This window comes from Nerophis lumbriciformis, linkage group LG01 (genome assembly GCF_033978685.3).
Source record: "Nerophis lumbriciformis linkage group LG01, RoL_Nlum_v2.1, whole genome shotgun sequence".
Taxonomy (NCBI): Eukaryota; Metazoa; Chordata; class Actinopteri; order Syngnathiformes; family Syngnathidae; genus Nerophis; species Nerophis lumbriciformis.
The window spans coordinates 65,298,190-65,320,998 of record NC_084548.2 but is presented as its reverse complement, the minus strand read 5'-3'; the positions used below and the strand labels follow the sequence as shown (position 1 = coordinate 65,320,998).

At 41.1% G+C, this 22,809-nt stretch overlaps 2 protein-coding genes across 10 annotated transcripts in view; one reads left to right on the top strand and one right to left on the bottom strand.

Annotated features, from left to right (window-relative positions):
• The window catches only part of LOC140679322 (THAP domain-containing protein 6-like), a 43,071-nt gene extending 26,844 nt beyond the window's left edge, over positions 1 to 16,227 (top strand). Inside the window, exons 4-6 of the mRNA XM_072914465.1 lie at positions 10,948 to 11,061; positions 11,523 to 11,733; positions 16,154 to 16,227. Coding sequence (XP_072770566.1) covers positions 10,948 to 11,061; positions 11,523 to 11,733; positions 16,154 to 16,182 — 354 coding nt within the window. The 3' untranslated portion in view covers positions 16,183 to 16,227. The remainder of the gene's footprint in view (positions 1 to 10,947; positions 11,062 to 11,522; positions 11,734 to 16,153) is intronic.
• LOC133571666 (major histocompatibility complex class I-related gene protein-like) overlaps positions 1 to 22,809 on the bottom strand; it is a 58,649-nt gene that overhangs the window by 11,023 nt on the left and 24,817 nt on the right. Inside the window, exons 1-4 of one of the 9 annotated variants that reach the window (XM_072914453.1) lie at positions 14,796 to 14,859; positions 14,090 to 14,229; positions 13,958 to 14,018; positions 5,999 to 6,265 (exon numbers count right to left, since the gene is read on the bottom strand). The exons of 4 other annotated variants lie outside the window; for them this stretch is intronic. In XM_072914453.1, coding sequence (XP_072770554.1) covers positions 5,999 to 6,265; positions 13,958 to 14,012 — 322 coding nt within the window. In that variant the 5' untranslated portion in view covers positions 14,013 to 14,018; positions 14,090 to 14,229; positions 14,796 to 14,859. Of the gene's footprint in view, positions 1 to 5,998; positions 6,266 to 13,957; positions 14,230 to 14,795; positions 14,883 to 22,809 lie in introns of those variants that run through there. 4 more of the 9 variants (XM_061924242.1, XM_061924241.1, XM_061924243.1 and 1 more) reach the window with 4 other exon arrangements.

Genomic DNA, 22,809 nt, shown 5'->3' with positions numbered 1-22,809 from the left:
ACCACTCTAATGCAGTCCCCCTGACACCCACACAGTCTCTCATGCGGTCTAAAAGAATTGTGTGGTCGACTGTGTCAAAGGCAGCTGTAAGCTAAAAGCACTAAAATGGCAGAGCTGCCAGAATCAGACATTAAAAGCAAGTCATTAAAAACCTTTAAAAGTGCAGATTCAGTACTATGCAAAGCTTTGTATCCAGACTGAAATGGATCTTAAAGTGCTATTTTCATCTAAAAAAGGCTGTAATTGCGCCAAAACACATTTCTCCAAAATTTTTGACACAAAAGATCATTTGGAAATGGGCCGATAATTTGACAAACTTGTAGGATCAAGACCTTTTTTTTTTTATCAAAGGCTCAACAACAGCTCTTTTACAAAAAGAGGGGACACTGCCAGAAATCAAGCTGCTGTTGATGATGTCCCTAACAGACAAGTCAATAAAATACCAGACTTCTTTAAAAAAGCGAGGGGGGGCTCGGTCTGTGGGACAGGACGAGGGTTTTAGTTTGTCAACTATTCCTATAAACTCAGGCATGGACACAGGCTCAAACTGACAAAACACAGCCGAGCACTGAGTGGCCACATTAAAACTCAATGGACAACGAGAAAGATTTGCCCGAATAGAAGCAACCTTGTCGTTAAAAAAGGAGAGAAATTTTTCACAAGTTTCACTTGTCATCTCAATTGAAGTGGCTGGATTAGGATTAAGAACATAACTAATAGTTTTAAAAAGAACACGTGGCTTGCTGATACTATTTGAAATTAAGTCTGACAGATATTTTGTTTTCTCAGCTTTAACCACACTTTGATAATTCCGACAGCTTTCTTTTAAAATTTGATAAGAGACCTCCAAGTGATCCCCTTTCCACTTGTGCTCCGCCCTTCGCCACTCACGCCGAGCTGTGCGTGTGGTTTCATTGAGCCAAGGCTCCTGTTTTGGCTTTGGACGAATAGCTCTGAGGGGCGCTATACTGTCCAGAATCTCAGAACATGTGGAAAGAAAAGAGCACATCAATTGTTCAGTGTCTGCAGAGTGTGGTATACTCTGCATGGACACAGTGAACAAAGGAGAGAAGGCAGCTGCAGTGTCAGACCTAATAAGACGCCCATGACGCACAGCAAGTGGTTTTACATCAGGGTCCAAACTTAAATTGAACATAACAGGACTGTGATCAGAAAACACAGCATCACCAACAACGACATTGTCAACATTAAAACCGTAAGACAGTACAAGGTCTAGTGTATGCCCGCGTTCATGTGTGGAACCAGACACAGACTGTACAAAGTTAAATGAGTCAATGACATTCAGGAAGCTCCTGGAGAGCGGTTCGTCTGGGCAGCAGGTGTGAATATTAAAATCACCAACAATAAGGACACGATCATATTTGGGCAGGATTTCGGCCAGAAATTCAGAAAAGTCATTTATAAAGTCTTTATGGTACTTGGGTGGTCGATAGACGACGGCACACAGGACGACATCAGAAAGACCCAGTTCAAACATGCATAGTTCGAAGCTTGAAAAGGAGGATTGCAGGCGGATCTGACGGCATTTAAAGTCATTTTTAAAAACGACTGCTAATCCTCCTCCTTTTCGGAATTAAAATACAAGCACTCCAGTGATGAAAGTTCATTAAGAGGGGCGAACTCACCAGTTCTCAGCCATGTCTCCGTCACACAGAGGAAGTCCAGTCCGCGGGAAATGAATAAATCCTTCAGGATAAATGTTTTGTTTGTCAAAGATCTTGCGTTAACAAGACCAAACTTGACGGGGGCCGGCGCGTCCAAGGCCGCTGCTGATCTGGGTGGTGCCCGACACAGAGCCCGCAGGTGGCGGGAATTCACCCCGCGCCTCCGGGGGCAGGGACAGCAGGAGCGATGGGGGCGAGCTTCCCCCTGCAAACCGACGACAGGAACAAGCCAGGAGCCGGCGGGATCCATCGAACGCGGGTGCAAGAAGAGACCGGGTACCGGACCATACCTCCTTCGGGAAGCCACGGAAAGCCGGGTCTTGCCCTAACTCTCACCAGCTGGCCGCCACGTTTACCGCGGCGCCGGTGACGCCTTCGCCGGGGGAGAGGAGCCAGGGGGCGGGAAAGGAAGGCAGGAATCCGGCTGGGTGAGTACGGCGCCTGAGATTTTGAAAAACCAACGTCGAAATTGACCATATCCGTGAGAGAGGGACAAAGATCCAACAGTGTTTGGCGATCATACACACGCAGTGAGTTGACAGAGACGACAACAGACGCGAACAGCACAAAAACAAACAGAGCTGACAGCGAGAGACGGCAGGCCAAAGCACATACTAGCGCCATCTTGGTCTTGGTAGAATCCAAGGGAGTACATCTGCCCACACTGAAACTGGGCTGTACTGGCAGAGAGCTAGTGGGCAGTCTAGGACCCAGTAGGCTACCTTGATTGCTTTAGGTCCATTCTAGTCTCTGTCCTTGCTACGTCCCACCCCAGCTGACGATGGCTTGGAGCACTGCAGAGACCACCGCCACGTACAGTATGTGGGTGTTGAAATTGTGTTTTTTGTTGTTGTTTGTCTATGCATGGTCCAATCGGATGTGTGCAAAAGTATTATTCATTAGGGCTGTGAATCTTTGGGGCACCAAACGATTCGATTCATTTCTTGGGGGTAACGATTCAATTCAGAATCAATTCTTGATTCAAAACAATTCTCGATTCAAAATCAATACTCTTTTAATAACATTGGATGCCAGTTTTATGATTAACTACATTCCTCCATAAAATAAACAGCTCTGATCAATTTCTATAATACTTAAAAGAAAACTGTTTTTCATGAAATTCTACCCAAACATGTAATAAAGTCAATACAAATAAGGCAACAAGAGAAGTATCCAACACTTTCCTTCTTTTTCTCCTCTTTTTCTAAAGTAAGTCTCTACAGTAGATATAGATCATCTACATCAGGGAACCCCAAACAACGGCCCGCCAACGTCCAAAATCTTGCCTGCGGTAAAGTTCCAAGTAAAAAAAAAAAAAAAAAAATTAAAATTTATATATATATATATATATATATATATATATATATATATTAGAGATGCGCGGTTTGCGGGCACAACCGCGGAGTCCGCGGGTAAGGATCGGGCGGATGAAATTAAAAAAAATTAGATTTTATCCGCGGGTCGGGTCGGGTCGGGCGGTTGAAATTAAAAAAAAATTGATTTTAAATAGATTCAGGCGGGTGGCAGTTAAACCAATTCGGAAATATATATATATAGTTAAATGTTGTTACCCACATACGAAAAACGAGCAGGCACCTGCTGCATATGCCACAACAGAAGAAAAAAAAGAAAAAGAGATGGACACTTTTACGGAACGGAGAAGGGACGCCTCGCCGGGGTCCGGGACCGAGGCCCCTTCCCCCGAGAGGGCCCCACCGGGAGCCGTAGCTGAGGCGATCCGCGAGAAGGGCCCGACGCACGTCCAGGGTCACCACCGCGCCCACCGCACCGACACCCCGCCTCGTCCGCCTTCGCCGCGGCCGGCGTCACGCGCAGCAGGTAAGCAGCTTACCTGCCCGCCACCCCCGTGGCCGGGGGCTCGTAACAGGGGTCACTCCGCGCGCTCCGCCCGCGCAGCTTACCTGCCCGCCACCCCTGTTGCCGGGGGCGCGTAACAGGGGTCACTCCGCGCGCAGTGCGCTCACGAAAGGGGTGGGGCTCACCCTGGTTGATATAGACAGCAGGACGGTGGCCATGGAAGTCGGAACCCGCTAAGGAGTGTGTAACAACCCACCTGCCGAATCAACTAGCCCTGAAAATTGATGGCGCTGGAGCGTCGGGCCCATACCCGGCCGTCGCCGGCAGCGAGACGCGCTTGGAGGTGCGCTTAGCGCGGCTCCCATATGAATGCGCACTGGTGTGCGTCTGGGTCGTGACAGCGTGGCACGCGAATGTCTGTGCTGCATTGGATCAGTCTCCTTTCTTTAACAGGCAAAAGCTTTATAACCTCACTAATGCCTTGCATCGTCTATATTAGATATATAACAACGGGCGGGTGCGGGCGCGTGCGCTTCTGATCAAATGTTACATCGGGTGGATGGCGGATGGTTGACGACTTTCTGATGCGGTTGCGGATGAAATAATTGCCTATCCGCGCATCTCTAATAAATATATATATATATATATATATACATATATATCCATCCATCCATCCATCTTCTTCCGCTTATCCGAGGTTGGGTCGCGGTGGAAGCAGCCTAAGCAGGGAAGCCCAGACTTCCCTCTCCCCAGCCATTTCGTCCAGCTCCTCCCGGGGGATGCCGAAGCGTTCCCAGGCCAGCCGGGAAACATAGTCTTCCCAACGTGTCCTGGGTCTTCCCCGTGGCCTCCTATCGGTCGGACATGCCCGAAACACCTCCCGAGAGAGGCGTTCGGGAGGCATTCTGACCAGATGCCCGGACCACCTCATCTGGCTCCTCTCGATGTGGAGGAGCAGCGGCTTTAGTTTGAACTCCTCCCGGATGACAGAGCTTCTCACCCTATCTCTAAGGGAGAGCCCCGCCACCCGGCGGAGGAAACTCATTTCGGCCGCTTGTACCCGTGATCTTGTCCTTTCGGTCATAACCCAAAGTTCATGACCATAGGTGAGGATGGGAACGTAGATCGACCGGTAAATTGAGAGCTTTGCCTTCCAGCTCAGCTCCTTCTTCACCACAACGGATCGATACAGCGTCCGCATTACTGAAGACGCCGCACCGATCCACCTGTCGATCTCACGATCCACTCTTCCCTCACTCGTGACCAAGACTCCGAGGTACTTGAACTCTTCCACTTGGGGCAAGATCTCCTCCCCAACCCGGAGATGGCACTCCACCCTTTTCCGGACGAGAACCATGGACTCGGACTCATAATATAAATAAATAAATATAAATATATATATATGTATATATATTCTGGAGTGCAGAGGATAGCAAGCAGCGTTCAGTGGACGTTCTTGTCCTGACGGATCACTTCACAAAGTTGGCCCATGCCTTTCCCTGTGCAAACCAACAGGCGAAGCAGGTTGCCAGAAAGTTATGGGATAACGTCTTCTGTGTATACTGGTTTCCAAGGCGCATCCACACAGATCAAGGAGCCAACTTTGAGAGTGAGCTCATTGCGGAGCTGCTTAAACTATCAGTAGTCTCCAAGTCGCACACTACAGCCTACCACCCCATGGGGAACGGAGGGACAGAGAGATTTATACTTATATCCTAAATAAATATATATATATATATATATATATATATTTTTTTTTAAATAATATTTTAATCTGTCCTTTCTCGCCCATTCATCAATCCACTTTCTACCGCTTGTTACTCTCGGGGTCTCCTAGCCGCTCAGGCAAATCATATTGTCTAAAAATGCATTTCCCCATCGATAACGTGATGTCAAGTGTGTGCTCTTTCAGACAATTAGGTGAAATGGCGAAATCGTTGGGGAACCGTAAAATAGTTTCCTAGTGTAGGATTTTGACTTTTTGCAGTATGTCTAATCTGCAAAGAGACAGTGGCGGTGTTTAAATAATTTAACATTCAGCGACACTATGAAACTTGCCACGGAGGACAGTATACAAGCTTTCTGGGGGAAGTGAGAGGAGAGAAGCTGGCTATGCTAAACCGCCAATTTGCTGCCCAGCAGAGTACAATGTTACGCCAAACACAGGAAAACCTGTCATCTATTCGGACCAGCTTCATCATAGCTTAACTAATTGCAAGCTGTGGAAAGTCATTCTCTGATGGGAGTTAGTAAAGTGAGTTTTGATAACATGAGCCCTCTAAGTGTCAGTCATACAGTATGTTTTTTCCATGTCATTATGGATGCACAAAGACAAGGTATTAGTGCAGTAATGTGTGTGTGTGTGTGTGTGTGTGTGTGTGTGTGTGTGTGTGTGTGTGTGTGTGTGTGTGTGTGTGTGTGTGTGTGTGTGTGTGTGTGTGTGTGTGTGTGTGTGTGTGTGTTTATTTCAGTACATCAAATATTTATGAACAAACCTTCAGTGTGGTCGAAGCGCTTCTGAAAAGTTTCCAAGTCTTTTTTGTCCTCCTTTTCATGACGAATACCTGATTGTGTCTGCAACAAAAAGTGCTCTGGATACACCGTTGTAAAGTTCTTCATCCATTCTTGTTTGGCTTCTGCTTCCCCTGTGTTGCTGTCATAGTGACCGATCTCAACGTCATCAATGTAAACCACGACCACATAATCTGGGAAGTTTGTAACTTGAGAGGACGCAGTGTGGAAATACTTGAGCGAGTAAGTCACTGACAGAAAAACAAAACAATATGAGAGTTTTATCTTTTTTTAAATATCAACAATCTTGTTCTATGAATATTTGAGTGAACTCTATCCACAGTTGGGTCTTAAAGGGGAACTGCACTTTTTGGGGGAATTTTGCCTATTGTTCACAATCATTGAGACAAGAACAGCAGAATAACATTCGGGATGTGTGAAAGGGCATAAAACCATCACAGGCTTCAATAACGAAGCCAAACTGCTGGATGGGGGTGTAGATGGAGCCAATGAGCGGAATTTGTTTTTCAATAGATTTAGCAATGCACCCTTTTCTGGCCCTCCCCCCACTACTCCTGTCCTTACAACTCTCCTGACCATCAATCCACAAACTCCTTCACTGTTGCCTGCCACTGCTGTTTCTCATCCCCCCATTGAGAAAGCCAGCTTGGTGTGTCTGACACCTGGCCATGTGAGACGACCGCTGGAGAGAGTCAACCTAGCCAAGTCAGCAGGCCCTGACCGAGTCAACCCCTGGGTCCTGAAGACTTGTGCTGCTCAGCTGACTGAGATCCTGCACTTCATCTTCAACCTGAGTCTGAAGTTAGAAAGGATACCAGCGCTATGGAAAACACCCTGCCTAGTGCCGGTGCCCAAGAAGCCCATCCCATCGGGCTTGAATGACTTCAGACCGGTTACCCTGACGTTTAATGGCATGAAGGTCCTCGAGAGACTTGTGCTGGCTCAGCTGAGACCCCTGGTGGCTCCTTCCCTGGACCCTCTACAGTTTGCGTATCAGCTCCATGTAGGAGTGTGTGATGCTGTTATCTACCTGCTGCATAGTTCTCACTCTCACCTGGATGGTGGAAGGGGCACTGTGAGGATCATGTTCTTTGATTTCTCCAGTGCCTTTAACACCATTCAGCCATTTCTGGTGAGTGACAATTTGCTGAGAATGGGGTCAGTTCATCCATTGTCTCCTGGATCACTGATTACTTGTCTGACAGGGCCCAGTTTGTGCGACTGGGGTGCTCCCTGTCGCATACTGTGGTCAGTGGTGTAGGTGCTCCACAGGGGACTGTCTCCTTTCCTGTTCACCCTGTACACCTGAGACTTTCAGTACAGTTCCAGGTCCTGCCACCTGCAGAAATACTCTGATGACTCTGCTGTGGTCGAGTGTATTTTAGAGGCACAGATATTGGAGTACAGTACACTGATCGCTGACTTTGTGGAGTGGTCTCAGGCGAACCATCTGCTCCTTAATGTGGACGAGACCAAGGAGCTGGTCAACGACTTCAAGAAGAAAATGACCCCTGTGGAGGCCACCAACATCCAGGGCCGGGAGGTGGCAGTAGTGGGGCAGTGCAAGTACCTGGGAGTCAACTTGAACAGCAGACTGGACTGGAAGGACAACGACAAAGCTGTATACAAGAAGGGCATGAGCAGACTCTTTTTCCTGAGAAAGCTTAAGTACTTTAATGTGTGCAGCAAGCTGTTGGAGATCTTTTATCAGTCTATTGTGGCCAGTGCCCTGTACTTTGCAGTGGTTTGTTGGGGGAGCAGCACCAGCAAAAGGGACTTAAACCGGATTAACAAACTGATCTGGAAAGCCGGCCAAACTATTGGCACGCAGTTGGAGGCGTTTTGCGTCAGTGAGGGACAGGAGGACACTGGACAAACTGCTCGCCATCATGGACAATCCTGCCCACCCACTCCACCTGACAATTGAGGCACAACGGAGCTCATACTCCAACAGGCTCCTTCAGCTTCGTTCCCACAGTGTTCGATTCAAGAACTCCTTCATACCGCACTCCATCCAGTTGTATAATCACTCGCCATACAGCAATAGATGATATCTGTATATTACCTGACCGCTTCTATGTTAGCTACCTCTCTTTGTTTATAATGTTTATTTTCTGCTGGATCTACTCTCTATTTTATGCTGCCCTTTTTTTGCTGCAGCTGTTACATATACTGTAATATTGTACATGGTAATTGGGATTTGTTGTATATTATATAAAAATATAATGCAACATAATATCAGTATATGTTATATACTGTATATATAATATGTAAATATTATGTATGTTATATTTTACATTGCTACTATGGAACATTTTTAGTCTACTTTATACCTTTTCGCCCTCTTTTTGTGTCCTTGGGTGCATTATCCTCTCCATCCTTACCCTTTCCATCCTTTATAACAGCTACTGTGTGGAACAATTTCGCTTGTGGATCATTAAAGTTTGCCTAAGTCTAAGTCTAACAGACGTTTTTTTTAGGATTTGAAAAGGTATTAAACGCTTGAAAGATGCGCCTAATAGGAGTCATTGTTGCAGTCTTAAAGACCTCTAAAACAACTTCAAAACCCTCCATTAATGTTTTATATTCACACTGCAAGTAAATATACAATGGTAATAACAGACATGTTTATAACTATGTAATATGTTCAATATTTACCGTATTTTGGTCATTTTAACCATAGACATCTTATAAGTAGACGCAGCATTGGCTGCTGTGACGCGAGAAATTCGGCCGCCATCTTGAAGTGGTGATGAGGAGCCGGCGAGCAGCCTAAACTGACAGTTGACAGGTGGTGTTCAGCGTTTTCCTGCTCAAATGAGCGGACTTTTGAAAATAAGAATCGAGGGATTACTTTTCACAAGTAAGATTTAACATTAACGTACTATTGGTTGTATTTTGTGAAAAGAATATTACCACAGAGTTGAGAAGGAGCAAAGATCTTCAATAGAACTGAAATTGTAGCCGCTAGCAAACAACAGTATGACCATAATAGAATTGCTTGTCAATGAAATTAATTACATTTAAAAATGTCATACTTTAATAACATAAAGTTGAAATAAATGATGAAGGTAAAGATTGTAAAAGCCAACAGGGGTAAAAGTTAGGACCACAGTCCAGATTGTGTAGGGGGAGGGTAATATACGTTAGCTAACGAGACAACATGATGGACAGTGGCTATACAGTATTATACAAGTCTAGCTTTCCAACCCAATTTTGTGTAGCCCACCTTCGTGAAATGTGTGGGACAAAATATGTGATAAACAGGAAAAGGCCCTGCCACACTTACCTGATACCTGGAATAGGGTAATATTTGGGATTACTATTGAACTAGGGCTGGGCGATATGGCCTTTTATTAATATCTCGATATTTTTAGGCCAGGTCACGATACACGATATATATCTCGATATTTTGCCTTAGCCTTGAATGTACTTGATACATATAATCACAGCAGTATGATGATTCTATGTGTCTACATTAAAATATTCTTGTTCATACTGCATTAATATATGCTCATTTTAAACTTTATTGCAGAGAGGGAAATCACAACTAAGTCAATTTACCAAAACTGTATTTATTAAAGAGTTATTAAGCAGTGGCACAAACATTCATGTCATTTCAAATCAGAAAGTGCAAGTTTTGTGCATGATGTCACTACACTAAATTAAAGTGCACTTTTTGTACAGAACGCCACTAAGTAGTTTAAAACAAATAAACGGCACTTTTGTGCATGATGTCACACAAGATATTTCAATAACTGTCAATAAAATAGCTGCATAATTAATTAGTGCATAATAGGAAATCAAATAGTGTATGTCCTTGGCTATGTGGTAGGTTACTGCGGACGTTATCTCTTTCTGTTGTTGACTATTTTTTTTCATACGGTGTTGATTTGGAAATGGTTGCTTGGGCATTTTGTGGGTGTGGCACCGAACGAAGATGTTGACATACTGAGTTTCAAGCACTCTTCATTCTCTAGCGGGTGACTTTTCAAATTATGCCACAAATTAGCAGTAGGTGCTACTTTTTGTAGTAATGCTTTTGCCTCATACTTGACATATTGTGGTTGTCTGTTCAATATCTTCCCGCTTGAAGCCAAATCACCGCCAGACGATGGATCCCCTGCTGTGTTTCTTGGGAATTAATTATTCCTTCATTTGTTAACAGATTTGCACCTTCTCTCTCTCGTATTACCACTCGCACCACTCCACTAGCATCACAGCTAACGTTACCATGCCGCTACCTCTCTGCTTGGCGAGGGCGTATGACGTTGCACGTGCGACAGTATGTCACGTACACTGTATGTAAGAAGGTGCGCTTGTTCTATGTCTCTGTGTGAAGGAGAAACAAGAAAAAGTGAGAAGAGCCTGTAGTGTAATGCCCGCAGCTAAAAGCAATTACGTGAGAACGTATACTCGAATATCACGATATAGTCATTTTCTATATCGCACAGAGACAAACCCGCGATATATCGAGTACATTCGATATATCGCCCAGCCCTATGTTGAACTACTAGGCTATGTGTTCACCCGGCTATGAACTGAGACTTGATAAATCATATTCCATAAGCACTGACCTAGATTACATCTGACACTTTTGAAGGTTTCCCAAAGACCTAGATGTGAGGAAGAAGTGGGAAGTGGCTTTGAGGAGGGAAGGATTCACTGCAAATGATTATTCAATTGTCTGCAGTCAACATTTCAAGCAAACTGATTTTGATAGGACGGGTCAGATTGTCCGACTATGTGATGGTGTTATTCCATCCCTCTTCAGCTTTCCGCTTCACCTTCAAAAAGTAGGTGTATCATCATAAGGCTATTAGCATTCATACATGTAAATATTCTATTATCAAACAAACGTATCCTTTTATATATTGTATTATGTATTATGCAGAATGTTTCTTCATTTCAGTTGGTAAAGGCCAGGGCTACGTCTACCTCCAGAAGAGCTGAAGAAAGCCTGTCCTTGGTCTCTAGGGATTCCCCAGAAATTGCAACCTCACACCCACAACCTCAGCTTAATTATGTGAGTATTTCTACTTTAAACATCATATCATAATGTTCCAGGATATATCAAAATCTCACTTGTTTTGCTGCCACTCATATTAAACATACTCACAAATAACTGGCTTTGACAGGTGATGACTATAAGAAAAAATGTGGCAACACTAAATTGGCCCTAGTGTGTGGATGTGAGTGTGAATGTTGTCTGTCTATCTGTGTTGGCCCTGCGATGAGGTGGCGACTTGTCCAGGGTGTACCCCGCCTTCCGCCCGATTGTAGCTGAGATAGGCTCCAGCGCCCCCCGCGACCCCAAAGGGAATAAGCGGTAGAAAATGAAAATGGATGTGGGCCATAAACTAGTGGTGTCAAAGTGATGTTTGTGAAGTGAAACATTACTCAAACCATTTTCATCCCTCTTTCTTTCTACTAGGACCATGTCTAGTGAATCATTACTCAAACCATGTTGGTCCCTCTTTCTTCTAGGATCATAGCTATGCCTTTCCTGCTTCTCCTACCGCGCTTAAGGCCAAAGTCAACGAACATTTGGCAAGAGTGGAAAGTCTGGAGCAAGAGAAGAAGAATGCCATGTCCAGAGAAAAGAGGGCAAAGACCACAGTCAAGGGTCTTTTGGGGGATTTGAGGGACAAGAACCTCATTAATGAAGAGCTCAGTGAGAAGCTTGCATTCTACTCAGGTAAGACAATATTAACACTTTGAAATTCATGTATATGTTATTGTTACTCTCTTTATTAAACTCATTGGTTATTATAGACTTAGATCATCATGCCTGCAGTGTGCAGATTGTATATAGTTCTCTGCAAACCCATGAAATGTTCTATTTTGTCTTCATTATTTTGTCAGAATGCACCAAAATGCTTCATTTGTATGTGAAAATCACAAAGAAATCTTCTGGGGGAGGATGACGCCCATACAGGAGTTTGGTTTACAAACTTTCAGCCCCACCTAAAACAAAATTCACCAGCCGCCACTGATTATGATGCATTCTCATTTTAGGCAAAGTATAAGACAATACTTTCTTAACAGTATAATTGTAACCAGGAATAAATCTTCAAGTGACAATATTCAAATACTAACATTGTTGGGTAAGACAGAATTTGGTTTTATTCTAAATCCAGTGAAACAGATGGGTGGTTTTAGCTGATATAAAGACTTTCAGGTGTTTATATATATGTTTATGTTTAAGTATTTGGCAGACGCTTTTATCCAAAACGACATACATAAAAAATACATATAAAACAATCACTGCAAACATTATCATTTAAGGGAAGAATGTACTACAAAATATCAAGACAGAATAAACTCTCTGCTGCTGCAGCAACAGAGATACAGTCTATAGGTCCCTAAGATATATAGATATCTAATGTATTCATACATTGTTTATGAAGCATGTATATATAACCTAATCATATTGTTTCTTCAACCTCCCAGTTTTGATCTCGGACGTCTGGTCACTTATAGCATATAAGAATATTCTATTACTGTTAAGCAAACTATGAATAATAAAACATGTGTCCTTTATCATAGCTATGACAAAAAAACGCGTGAAAATCAGTGGTATTCAGTGAGGTAAGATGAATTAAATGCGCTGACAGTTAATAGCCCCTGCCCAATGAATTGCACTGAGTGGAGCGGATCACCACTCCAAGATGGCGGCCCCGCGTCTCGTCAGCGCCAGTAGGCAGTAGCGCTCCATGCGGCGTCTACTTATAAGATGTCTATGGTTTTTACCATTTTCGGTACTGATTTCGTCCACGCATTTATTTCCGTTTCCATAGCACGTCCGACTTCTGGCAACAAATGTGTGTTCGTCTTCTAATCATTACAGAATTGATAACAGACAACTATTTTTGGACAAATGAGGATTCACAATCTTTTTTAATCTGAATATACTGAGGATGAACTGCTGCTGCTTATAGAAGCGAGCACAAAGGAAGGGTGAAACGTTGGAGCAGATGGAAGCCGAGAGAGTAAAGTGGGCGTGACTTGACGCTGCAAATTTCGACATAAATGGAGTGCTTACCCAAAATAAGCCGGAAAAACCGTCCCTGGCCAGCTGAACCAAACGCACAAATGTGCATCGAGTGAGTCACTATAATATTGATCATGATACACGTAGCACGTCATGCGTGTTATTACAACTACAGTACATACACTGTCTGGCTAGCTGTGTACAAACAACATGAAATAATACTTTACAAATACTGTAATATGATTGTTCATGTTTTTCACTCAGTACAGATTGGTGTCCAACGGCAGTGTTGTGTATTACAAACTCAAAAGTGTATTGTGTTGACGTAGAAGCTAGCTTATCTCTTGCCGTGGTTAGCTTTTACGGCTTATACCATAGCATGGCGATGTGTTAGTACGCTAGAAAAAAAGAGTTCTTCAGTGTTCGCTCTTACAATAACAAAGTTGCTACAGTTTGGTTATTATACACGTTACAGAACATAAATTAAAGTATTGTTGACAGTTTTTGAATGCATTTTTAAAGTGATTTAGAGGTGCAATGGATTTTTCCCATTAGCTGCCTCGCTAGCCAACAAGAACGAGCCGTTTTTTACATGTTAGACTGCAAAAAAAAATATTTTGTCTTCTTGTCTCTCATAATGATTGTGACCAATATGCAAAAGGCAGTTCTCCTTTAAAGTAAACACAAAAAAAATGCTTGATATCACAGAAAATACATTATTTGTATACATATGTAGTGCATATCATCGTTTATTATTTGTTTACATTCTCTTTGAAAATTAAACCAAAAAAAGGGACTAAAATGCACTTGTTCATAACCACTCATGTTGGGTCAAAGTAAACAATGTCAACAATAGTCATGAAAATAAAAACAGTGTCATAATAGGTTTAAATTTAATAAATATTCTGAAATATTAGAATGGACTTACCAGGCAGTCCGCGGTGTATTTGCACAATTAGCATTGATAACAAAAGCAAGTTCATTATCTGCTGTCACAAGTGCAGAATGAAAATATTTGTTAGCTAGCAACTTAGCGAGACAAAGAAAGTGACAAACTTACCTGGCGATCGTTGTTGTTACAACTGTACACCTGAGCAAATGACAATTCACTTCCTCAATGTGTTCACATCAGGTAAAATATGATGTGAGTACTGTCACGTGACTTAAAGACACGCCCTCCTTGGAGAGTATTGAGGAATGCTTCATGTAGAAGAGGAACCGGAAATGATCATAAACAGAATCAGCTTTTTTAGCCAAAAATGTTTAACACACAAGGAATCTGACTTGGTATGCTGTGCTCTCTTGTTCAATGTAAAATAATAATTTTAAGAATGAACTAAAAATACAAACAAGTACTTAAATAACTAATATGTGCAAGGCATTACTTTATTTACGTGCCTCCTTGAACTAGTGCCCTGGTTACCATGGCAACCCCACCTGTCAATCAATGTTAAGTTGAGGTTTGAATCCGCCCATTTTGGTCTTACTTTTTTGCATTCCCTCAACAAGTCACTTCCTGTATGGACTAGCTAGCAACATGCCAGCTTAGCTATGACAATAACGCCATTTGTCATTTAGGATTGTGTTGTTAGCCGCGTAATGTGTCTTTGATGGGAATGTACACACCTAAAAGGGTGGATAAGTCACACTAACAAGTGAAATAAAAACAAGACTGTGGACGACAGGAATGAGGAAACAACCTAACTAGACGCCACTTTGACGGCGCTAAGTGAAAGTAAAAACACAAAGTGACAGCAGGTTCTCACCTGAGCCCAAAGTTCGGCTTGGTTCTTGATTTGAAGAAACAAGGTGGCGGTTCTCTTCCCTGCCTCCCTTCCTACCTGTACCTGACTGGCACCTACTGGCCTCGCCCACTAGCAGGGTTCTTCTTCTTCTTCCTCTTCCTGTTTTACGGTGGTTGGCATCCAACTTAATGGTGCATTACCGCCACCTTCTGCTCTGGAGTGTGGGTCTGACACTTTCTTTAAGAAGTAGAAAAAGAAAACAACAGACTGCTACGCTCCCGCAAACTGTGATGCTTTTTCGCCCTAAAAATGGAGGATTTGGTTTCTAAAATAAGGAATTTTTCAAGACTGGACTTTCAGTCAAAGCAAGAAGTCATTAATACTGGGAGACCAACGCCAGAGCTGCCAGATTTGATTCAAACTTTTGGGGTCCGAGGACAGGAAATAACACGTTCATTTCAAAAGGATTGGTATACTGGAAAAGAATGGCTTTGTGGCTGTGCTACAAAAAACGTATTTATTGCTTTCCCTACCTTTTATTTTCAACGAGTGACCGTGTTTGGACCCAAATGGCATATACTGATCTGAAAAACCTGCCAAGAAGCCTCGAAAAATATGAAAGCTCGTCTGCCCACATTCAAGGTCAGATTTCTTTCAAAACGTTTGGAATATCACGTATTGATCTGGCTCTAAATGAACAACGGAGACTAAATATCAGCATCCACAATGCCAATGTAAAGGAAAATCGTGAGATATTAAAAAACCTGATAAACGCCACTTGCTTTTTGGGGAAACAGGAGCTTGCATTTCGTGGCAATTATCTCAATTGAGAAGGAGAAACTTTCAAAACTCAAAGAAAAAGAGAAAAAGGAGGACTTCTACAAAGTCATAGTGTTAGAATAATTATGTATAAGTTATCACACAACTTTTATGCTTAAAGGCCGTTGCTATAGTTATTATCAATTGTGCTGAAGTTGTACTTTTCTATCTGTGCAAAGGCACACAACTTGTAATCTTCCATTGCGAGTTGTCTCGTATCAGCAGTTTGTTTCCAGACCCTGCCTGCTGACAGCCAAGGACGGACATCGAGTACCTCAACGCAGATAAAACAGAGACAGAAATCACGAGTGTCAGCACATTTCCATTCTGAATAATCATGTATTGTGTCTACTGGGGCTGCTTGCATTACCACTCCCTTCAGAAGCAGCCTCAGTGATGTTAACTAGGGGCCTCCCGAATAAATAGAGGAGCACGTGGGACTGTACCTTAGAGTGTAGGGTGAAACTGTAACTGAGTGTGCAGCCCAATACGTCTCTCCTCATGAGCAAAATTCAACTCTGTCTCCTGCTTGATTCCTTGCTTCTTGTCTCGTTTAATAGATAGTTTGGTGTTTGAACCTGACACATAGAGATCTTCGTCCAGAAGGAAAGGCGAATGGACTTCATTTACAAGTAAAGGTAAGATAAACTGTCTAGTGCAAGGTTCCCCAAACTACGGCCCGCGGGCCCGATGCGGCCCGCCATAGTCCAAAATCCGGCCCGCGTGAAGTCCTAAGGTCTAAAAAAAATTAAAAAAAATTATTATTATCATTATTATTTTTTAAATATATATATATTTTTTTAAATCTTTCCTTTCTAATCCATTTTCCACCGCGTGTTACTCTCGGTGTCTCCTAGCCGCTCAGGCTTATCATATTGTCTAAAAATGCATTTTCCCATCGATAACGTGACATCATTGCTTGCGCCGCAGTGTCGAGCGAGCATGCAGCAAGTGCGCGCTCTTTCAGTCAATTAGTGCTTGAGGAATATATTATATTTATATTTACAGCCCGGACCCCGGCCTAATTGTTTTAACCCAAGTCAAAAAGTTTGGGGACCCCTGGTCTAACTGTGTTAATTGTGTGCCAAGTGTGTTGAAATGTTTTATTCTAGCATCTTACTGTGTGTTTTTGTGATTTTAAGCCGATGCCATTGCATCATGCTGTAATGTTTGTAAATTTGACTTGTGAGTCAGTGACTTAGCATCATACTGTATGTTTGTAAATCTGATTGGGGGTCAGTGGCTCCCCAACCTCAAACCTCACTGCACGTCACTGAAATCTAGCGTTTATAAATCTATGTAGAGTAAAGCAGCTCTAACAGTGTAGTTAAAAGTGGCTGTTAAGTCATTCCTGCCAGCAGTATGGAGATCAACTCTACATTGTGTCAATCAGCAGTTGGCACTTTGATCCTAAATTTGGCGACTTTCAAATCCTCTTGGCGTCTTTACTCAATTAAACAACGCAGAACAAAAGTGATTCAAATCAAAACAAATACAAATCAACAGAAGAATGTTCGTTTGCATTTCGCATCAAACTTAGCTTCTTTTTTTTAACTCCCTTTTTATCGCTACTATGAGACAATGACGTCATCTAGCGACTTCTGGCGACTTTTACAACAGCCAATAGCTACTCTCCTTACTGAGGAGGTCATGACACTGTTCAGCACCAGACGTCCTCCAAGCACCGCCTCACCATTTCCACCATGTGGAGCCAAATTCAAGTGAGTAAGGTTGATATTCCAATGCTTGTATTCTTCTTTAATTAGTTATTTTCTCACTAAGCAGGGTTTTACAGTATGATTGATGTTGATTATGAACGTGTTCAAACATGTACTGTCGAGTGACATTGTCTAGTTTTATGCTAGCAGTGCAGCAGCAATATTTATGTCTTCATTCAGGTAACTTTCACCCATATAACTAACTCTGTGTTTATTGTGCTTGTTACTAGTGATCATTTCACCCATATAACTAACTGTGTGTTTATTGTGCTTGTTACTAGTGATCATTTCACCCATATAACTAACTGTGTGTTTATTGTGCTTGTTACTAGTGATCATTTCACCCATATAACTAACTGTGTGTTTATTGTGCTTGTTACTAGTGATCATTTCACCCATATAACTAACTGTGTGTTTATTGTGCTTGTTACTAGTGATCATTTCACCCATATAACTAACTGTGTGTTTATTGTGCTTGCTACTAGTGATCATTTCACCCATATAACTAACTGTGTGTTTATTGTGCTTGTTACTAGTGATCATTTCACCAATATAACTAACTCTGTGTTTATTGTGCTTGTTACTAGTGATCATTTCACCCATATAACTAACTGTGTGTTTATTGTGCTTGTTACTAGTGATCATTTCACCCATATAACTAACTAACTGTGTGTTTATTGTGCTTATACTAGTGATCATTTTGCCCATATAACTAACTGTTTATTGTGCTTGTTACTAGTGATAATTTCACCCATATAACTAACTGTTTATTGTGCTTGCTACTAGTGATCATTTCACCCATATAACTAACTGTGTTTAGTGTGCTTGTTACTAGTGATCATTTCACCCATACAACTAACTAACTGTGTGTTTATTGTGTCTGCTACTAGTGATAATTTCACCCATATAACTAACTGTGTGTTTATTGTGCTTGCTACTAGTGATAATTTCACCCATATAACTGTGTGTTTTTTGTGTCTACTACTAATGATCATTTCACCCATGTAACTAACTAACTGTGTGTTTATTGTTTCTGCTACTAGTGATCATTTCACCCATATAACTAACTGTGTGTTTATTGTGCTTGTTACTAGTGATCATTTCACCCATATAACTAACTGTGTGTTTATTGTGTCTGCTACTAGTGATCATTTCACCCATATAACTAACTGTTTATTGTGCTTGTTACTAGTGATCATTACACCCATATAACTAACTGTGTTTATTGTGCTTGCTACTAGTGATCATTTCACCCATATAACTAACTAACTGTGTGTTTTTTGTTTCTGCTACTTGTGATCATTTCACCTATATAACTAACTGTGTTTATTGTGCTTGTTACTAGTGTTAATTTCACCCATATAACTAACTGTGTGTTTATTGTGTCTGCTACTAGTGATCATTTCACCCATATAACTACTAACTGTGTGTTTATTGTTTCTGCTACTAGTGATCATTTTGCCACCTGTCTTATGGCATAGTTTTAACAAGTAAATGGTCGTTTGTTTAGTATGCTAATGATCGCTAATTAGCATGTATGCTAGGTGTTTAGCTGTGGACTAGAACTTGGTCAGTCTTAGTTAAGTTGTAAGTTTACTTACTTACAGTCTTAGTTAAGTTGTAAGTTTACTTACTTACAGTCTTAGTTAAGTTGTAAGTTTACTTACTTACAGTCTTAGTTAAGTTGCATAAATGTTTATTAAGTGAATTGTGACTCCAGAATATCTACTATCTTGTTTTTCACAGACCCCAAATGAATAGAGTGGACTAACAGTTGGTAAGTTAGTTTATATTATACTGCAACAGTAGACATTATCCAGCATGTGATAGATATTATCTTAACTTACTTTATTAAACAGCATTAAATGTGAGCCACATTAGACACATTAGCAGTAATTCATGTTGCCAGAAGTGATTGATGAATCATCTTTGCTCACAGTTAGCATGTCTTCATACTATACCAGCTGTTTAAAAAAGTATTACTTTCAAGTAATGTTTCTATTTTCTATAAAAACACCACTTTTTAAGCACATTAATAGGTAACTATTTGTTGACTGTTTTCTTGGTCATTAATGTTTTCTCTTTTTATATATAAACAGAACATGTTGCTGCATGTCTTGTTTAGCCGAGAGCAGAATGTCAGGCTGTGTGATCCAACACTTGATGGCTTCCTAAAAGAAGGTCAGTCTTAGCGTCAAGATAAAACGATGTTACAATTAAGATAAGGGGTGTCCTGAGCCAATATTAATATTCAATATTGGTCCAAAATCAGCAACAAAACATGTATCAGATGATTTCAGCTTGCATTAAACAATGTTGCAGACTACAACTGCACATTTGTCAGTCATTATAAACAATTATCACGTCATTATTGTTGTACAGCATGTACACACACACAAAGTCCCCAAGGCAGAAGCTTAATAGAAAGTATCCAGTAACAAACGTGTTCGCATCATTCAACTTACTGCATCATGAGCTTAATTTAAAGAATTTTTGTGGCCGTTGGATGTACGCCAAAAACAATTAAACTAATTAGCACTCCACTTCAAAAGCATACGTTTGGTTAGTGCTTTTGATACAAACCATTGTTCTCTTAAGTAATTTCACTCGGCCAATAATTTTCTAACATTCTACCATAAAAAAAATAAAAGTATGTACTTTTTTGTTGTAAGTTTAGTGTTTTTCATACCCAACATTGTTCCGTGAATAATTTCACTTGATCAAGCCTTTTTAAACATTCCACAATATAAAATAAAAAAAGTATGTTCTATAATTTGTGCTAATATATCAGATTAATATCAGTGTCAGTTTTGTTTTAGTTCTAGTCTGACAATGCATTTTAGTGTAAGTCATATTTTAGTCATCTAAATGGATTTAGTTTTAGTGTAGGTAGTCAACATTTTAGTACACTAAAATTACAGTCAATTTAGACAAAAGTTTAAAGGATAACGCATCTTTGAAGTTGACTTGGAATCTTCCGAGTCACATTGAGCAATGAAGAACTTGGTAATCCCTGACCATCAACATTTATCTTCACATTTAATTTAAAGGTTGTAACGGAAGCATTCACATTTAATGCCTCTGCTTTGTTCATATTCTTTAAAACACATCATCCTTAAACTCAGCATCTGATGTTACTATTATTCTAAACTTCACCATGTGTAACACTCCGGAGTAAAGCAGCTGTTGCCGAAGAAAGTCCTAAAAGACCATGCCATGATGCAAAAGCGATAGGTGGCACCAATGAAACAAAGAGTAACACATTTAAAGGGGTCTGAATACTTTTCGTACCCATTGTACTTTTCATCACCTCCATTTCATGCACAGTGTTGTGAGTTGCTCTATTGTCAGAGGTTGGTCACTAAATACTGCTGATCAATGTGATCTTGTAGGCTGGAACCAGTGTCCAGCAGCATCTGAACATCACCACCCAAAGCTGTCAGCCCTACCTTCTTGCTGAGGGAGCAACAAGAATCAGAAATCACATCTACTTCCTTGTGACTGACAGGTACGCACTTCCATCTATGGCAACAGCTTCTGTGGGAGCCCCTTAATTAACTCTTTGATCCCACATGCGTTTTTTTTTTTACTGTGTAGTAATATTAATAATTAAGATAGAAAACACAATAAGATCATTAAAAACGTGAGGATTGAACATGATCAGTAAAAAGCCTGATTAAAAAGGTGTGTCTTTGTGAGGTCGAGTTACGGTAATAACGTTCAGTTTCATGGCAAATCATCAATTTGACCATCAAAGTTTGACTTCTTCCCACGCCCACATCCTAAAGTTAAAAGTTAAAGTTAAAGTACCAATGATTGTCTCACACACACACTAGGTGTGGCGAAATTACTCTCTGCATTTGACCCATCACCCTTGATCACCCCCTGGGAGGTGAGGGGAGCAGTGGGCTGCAGCAGTGCTGCGCCCGGGAATGATTTTTGGTGATTTAACCCCCAATTCCAACCTTTGATGCTGAGTGCCAAACAGGGAGGTAATGGGTCCCATTTTTATATTACTTTGTTCAGTTCAGTTTATTTATTTAAATAGCACATTTAAAAACAAGCCCAGTTGGCCAAAGTGATGTACAGACATAAACAATTTGCAACAAAAATAGGGGCACATAGTGTCACATTTATATCATCAGAATAGTAAACATTGCCTTAAAAGAAGTGCAGTATCACCTAAAATACTATAATGCAATAATTAATAAATGTATAAAACAAGAAATAAAAACAACCAAGAAATCCTGTCTAACTGGATTTGAACGTCATGGAGTAAAAAAATGTTTTTAGCCTAGATTTAAATTGTCTCAGCTACTGGGAGGACCTAATAGATAGAATGTTGTTCCACAGTCTGGGCCCTGCCACTGAATGGCTCTATCTCCTCTGGATTTTAGCCTAGTTTTTGGGACAGCCAGGGGGAGCTGGTCTGAAGACCTCAGGGTCCTGCTGGGACAAAAAGGCTGCAGCAGCTCAATAAGATAAGGCGGGCTTCTTGGTGTAAGCATTTACAATTTTAAAATGAACTCTAAAGGTAACTGGGAGCATAATGATAAACGGAACAATTCCAATAGAACACGAGCAGCAATAATAATAAACGGAACAATTCCAATTTGTCAGGAGCAGCGATAATAATAAATGGAACAATACAATAGGTCAGAATCAGCAATAATAATAATTACAACATTTACAATAGGTCCTTAGCAGCTTTTGACCTAACAATTGCAAATAAATGAGGTTTCCTCTCTGGCTTTCATACAGGGTTTCTGCAGGTATCAGCAGATCTAATTTAATGCTATTTTAATGCCACTTTAAAGACATTTAATGCCCGTGTCCTATTGCAGGTAGTTATTATATATAATCAAAAACGTGCTATTGTCTACATAGACACAATTCTAAGCATTTGACAATATTAATCTTGAATAGTTGAACAGCTTACATTAACTGTTACTCTGTAGTGAATTAAAATTGACTCACAAAATTGTTTAATCTGGGAATGTATTTTTCTGTAGTGGTAGCAGCAGCTGCCAGTTGTGGTGGCGACAGCAGAGGTTGCTTTGTGGGTCACGCCCAAAAAAAATTGGCACCGTTAACCACCGCCCGCCTTTAATCGCCGACTTGAGATTAGGTAAAAGCATTTGTTATTTTACCAAATTAAATGTTTGGTAATGCCTGTGGATATCAAATGTAATGCTTTTTAATGCCATTTAAGATCTTAATTATAGCAAAATCTGTTCAGTGAATTTTAATACTCACCCGCAAAAAGCCTGTGATGTTTTCCATTTTCAGATTAATCGCAATACTTATTTGTAACAATTGTTAATCGATTCAAAAACATCAAAAATGGATTTAAATGATTATAATTGTTTTCAGTCTGTTCTGTCCAGCCACTCAGACAAATCATGTTGTTGATGTAGATGATCATATCTACTGTACAGATTTACTTTAGAAAAGTGTGGGATACTTATCTTACCTTATTTGTATTTGACTTTATTAAA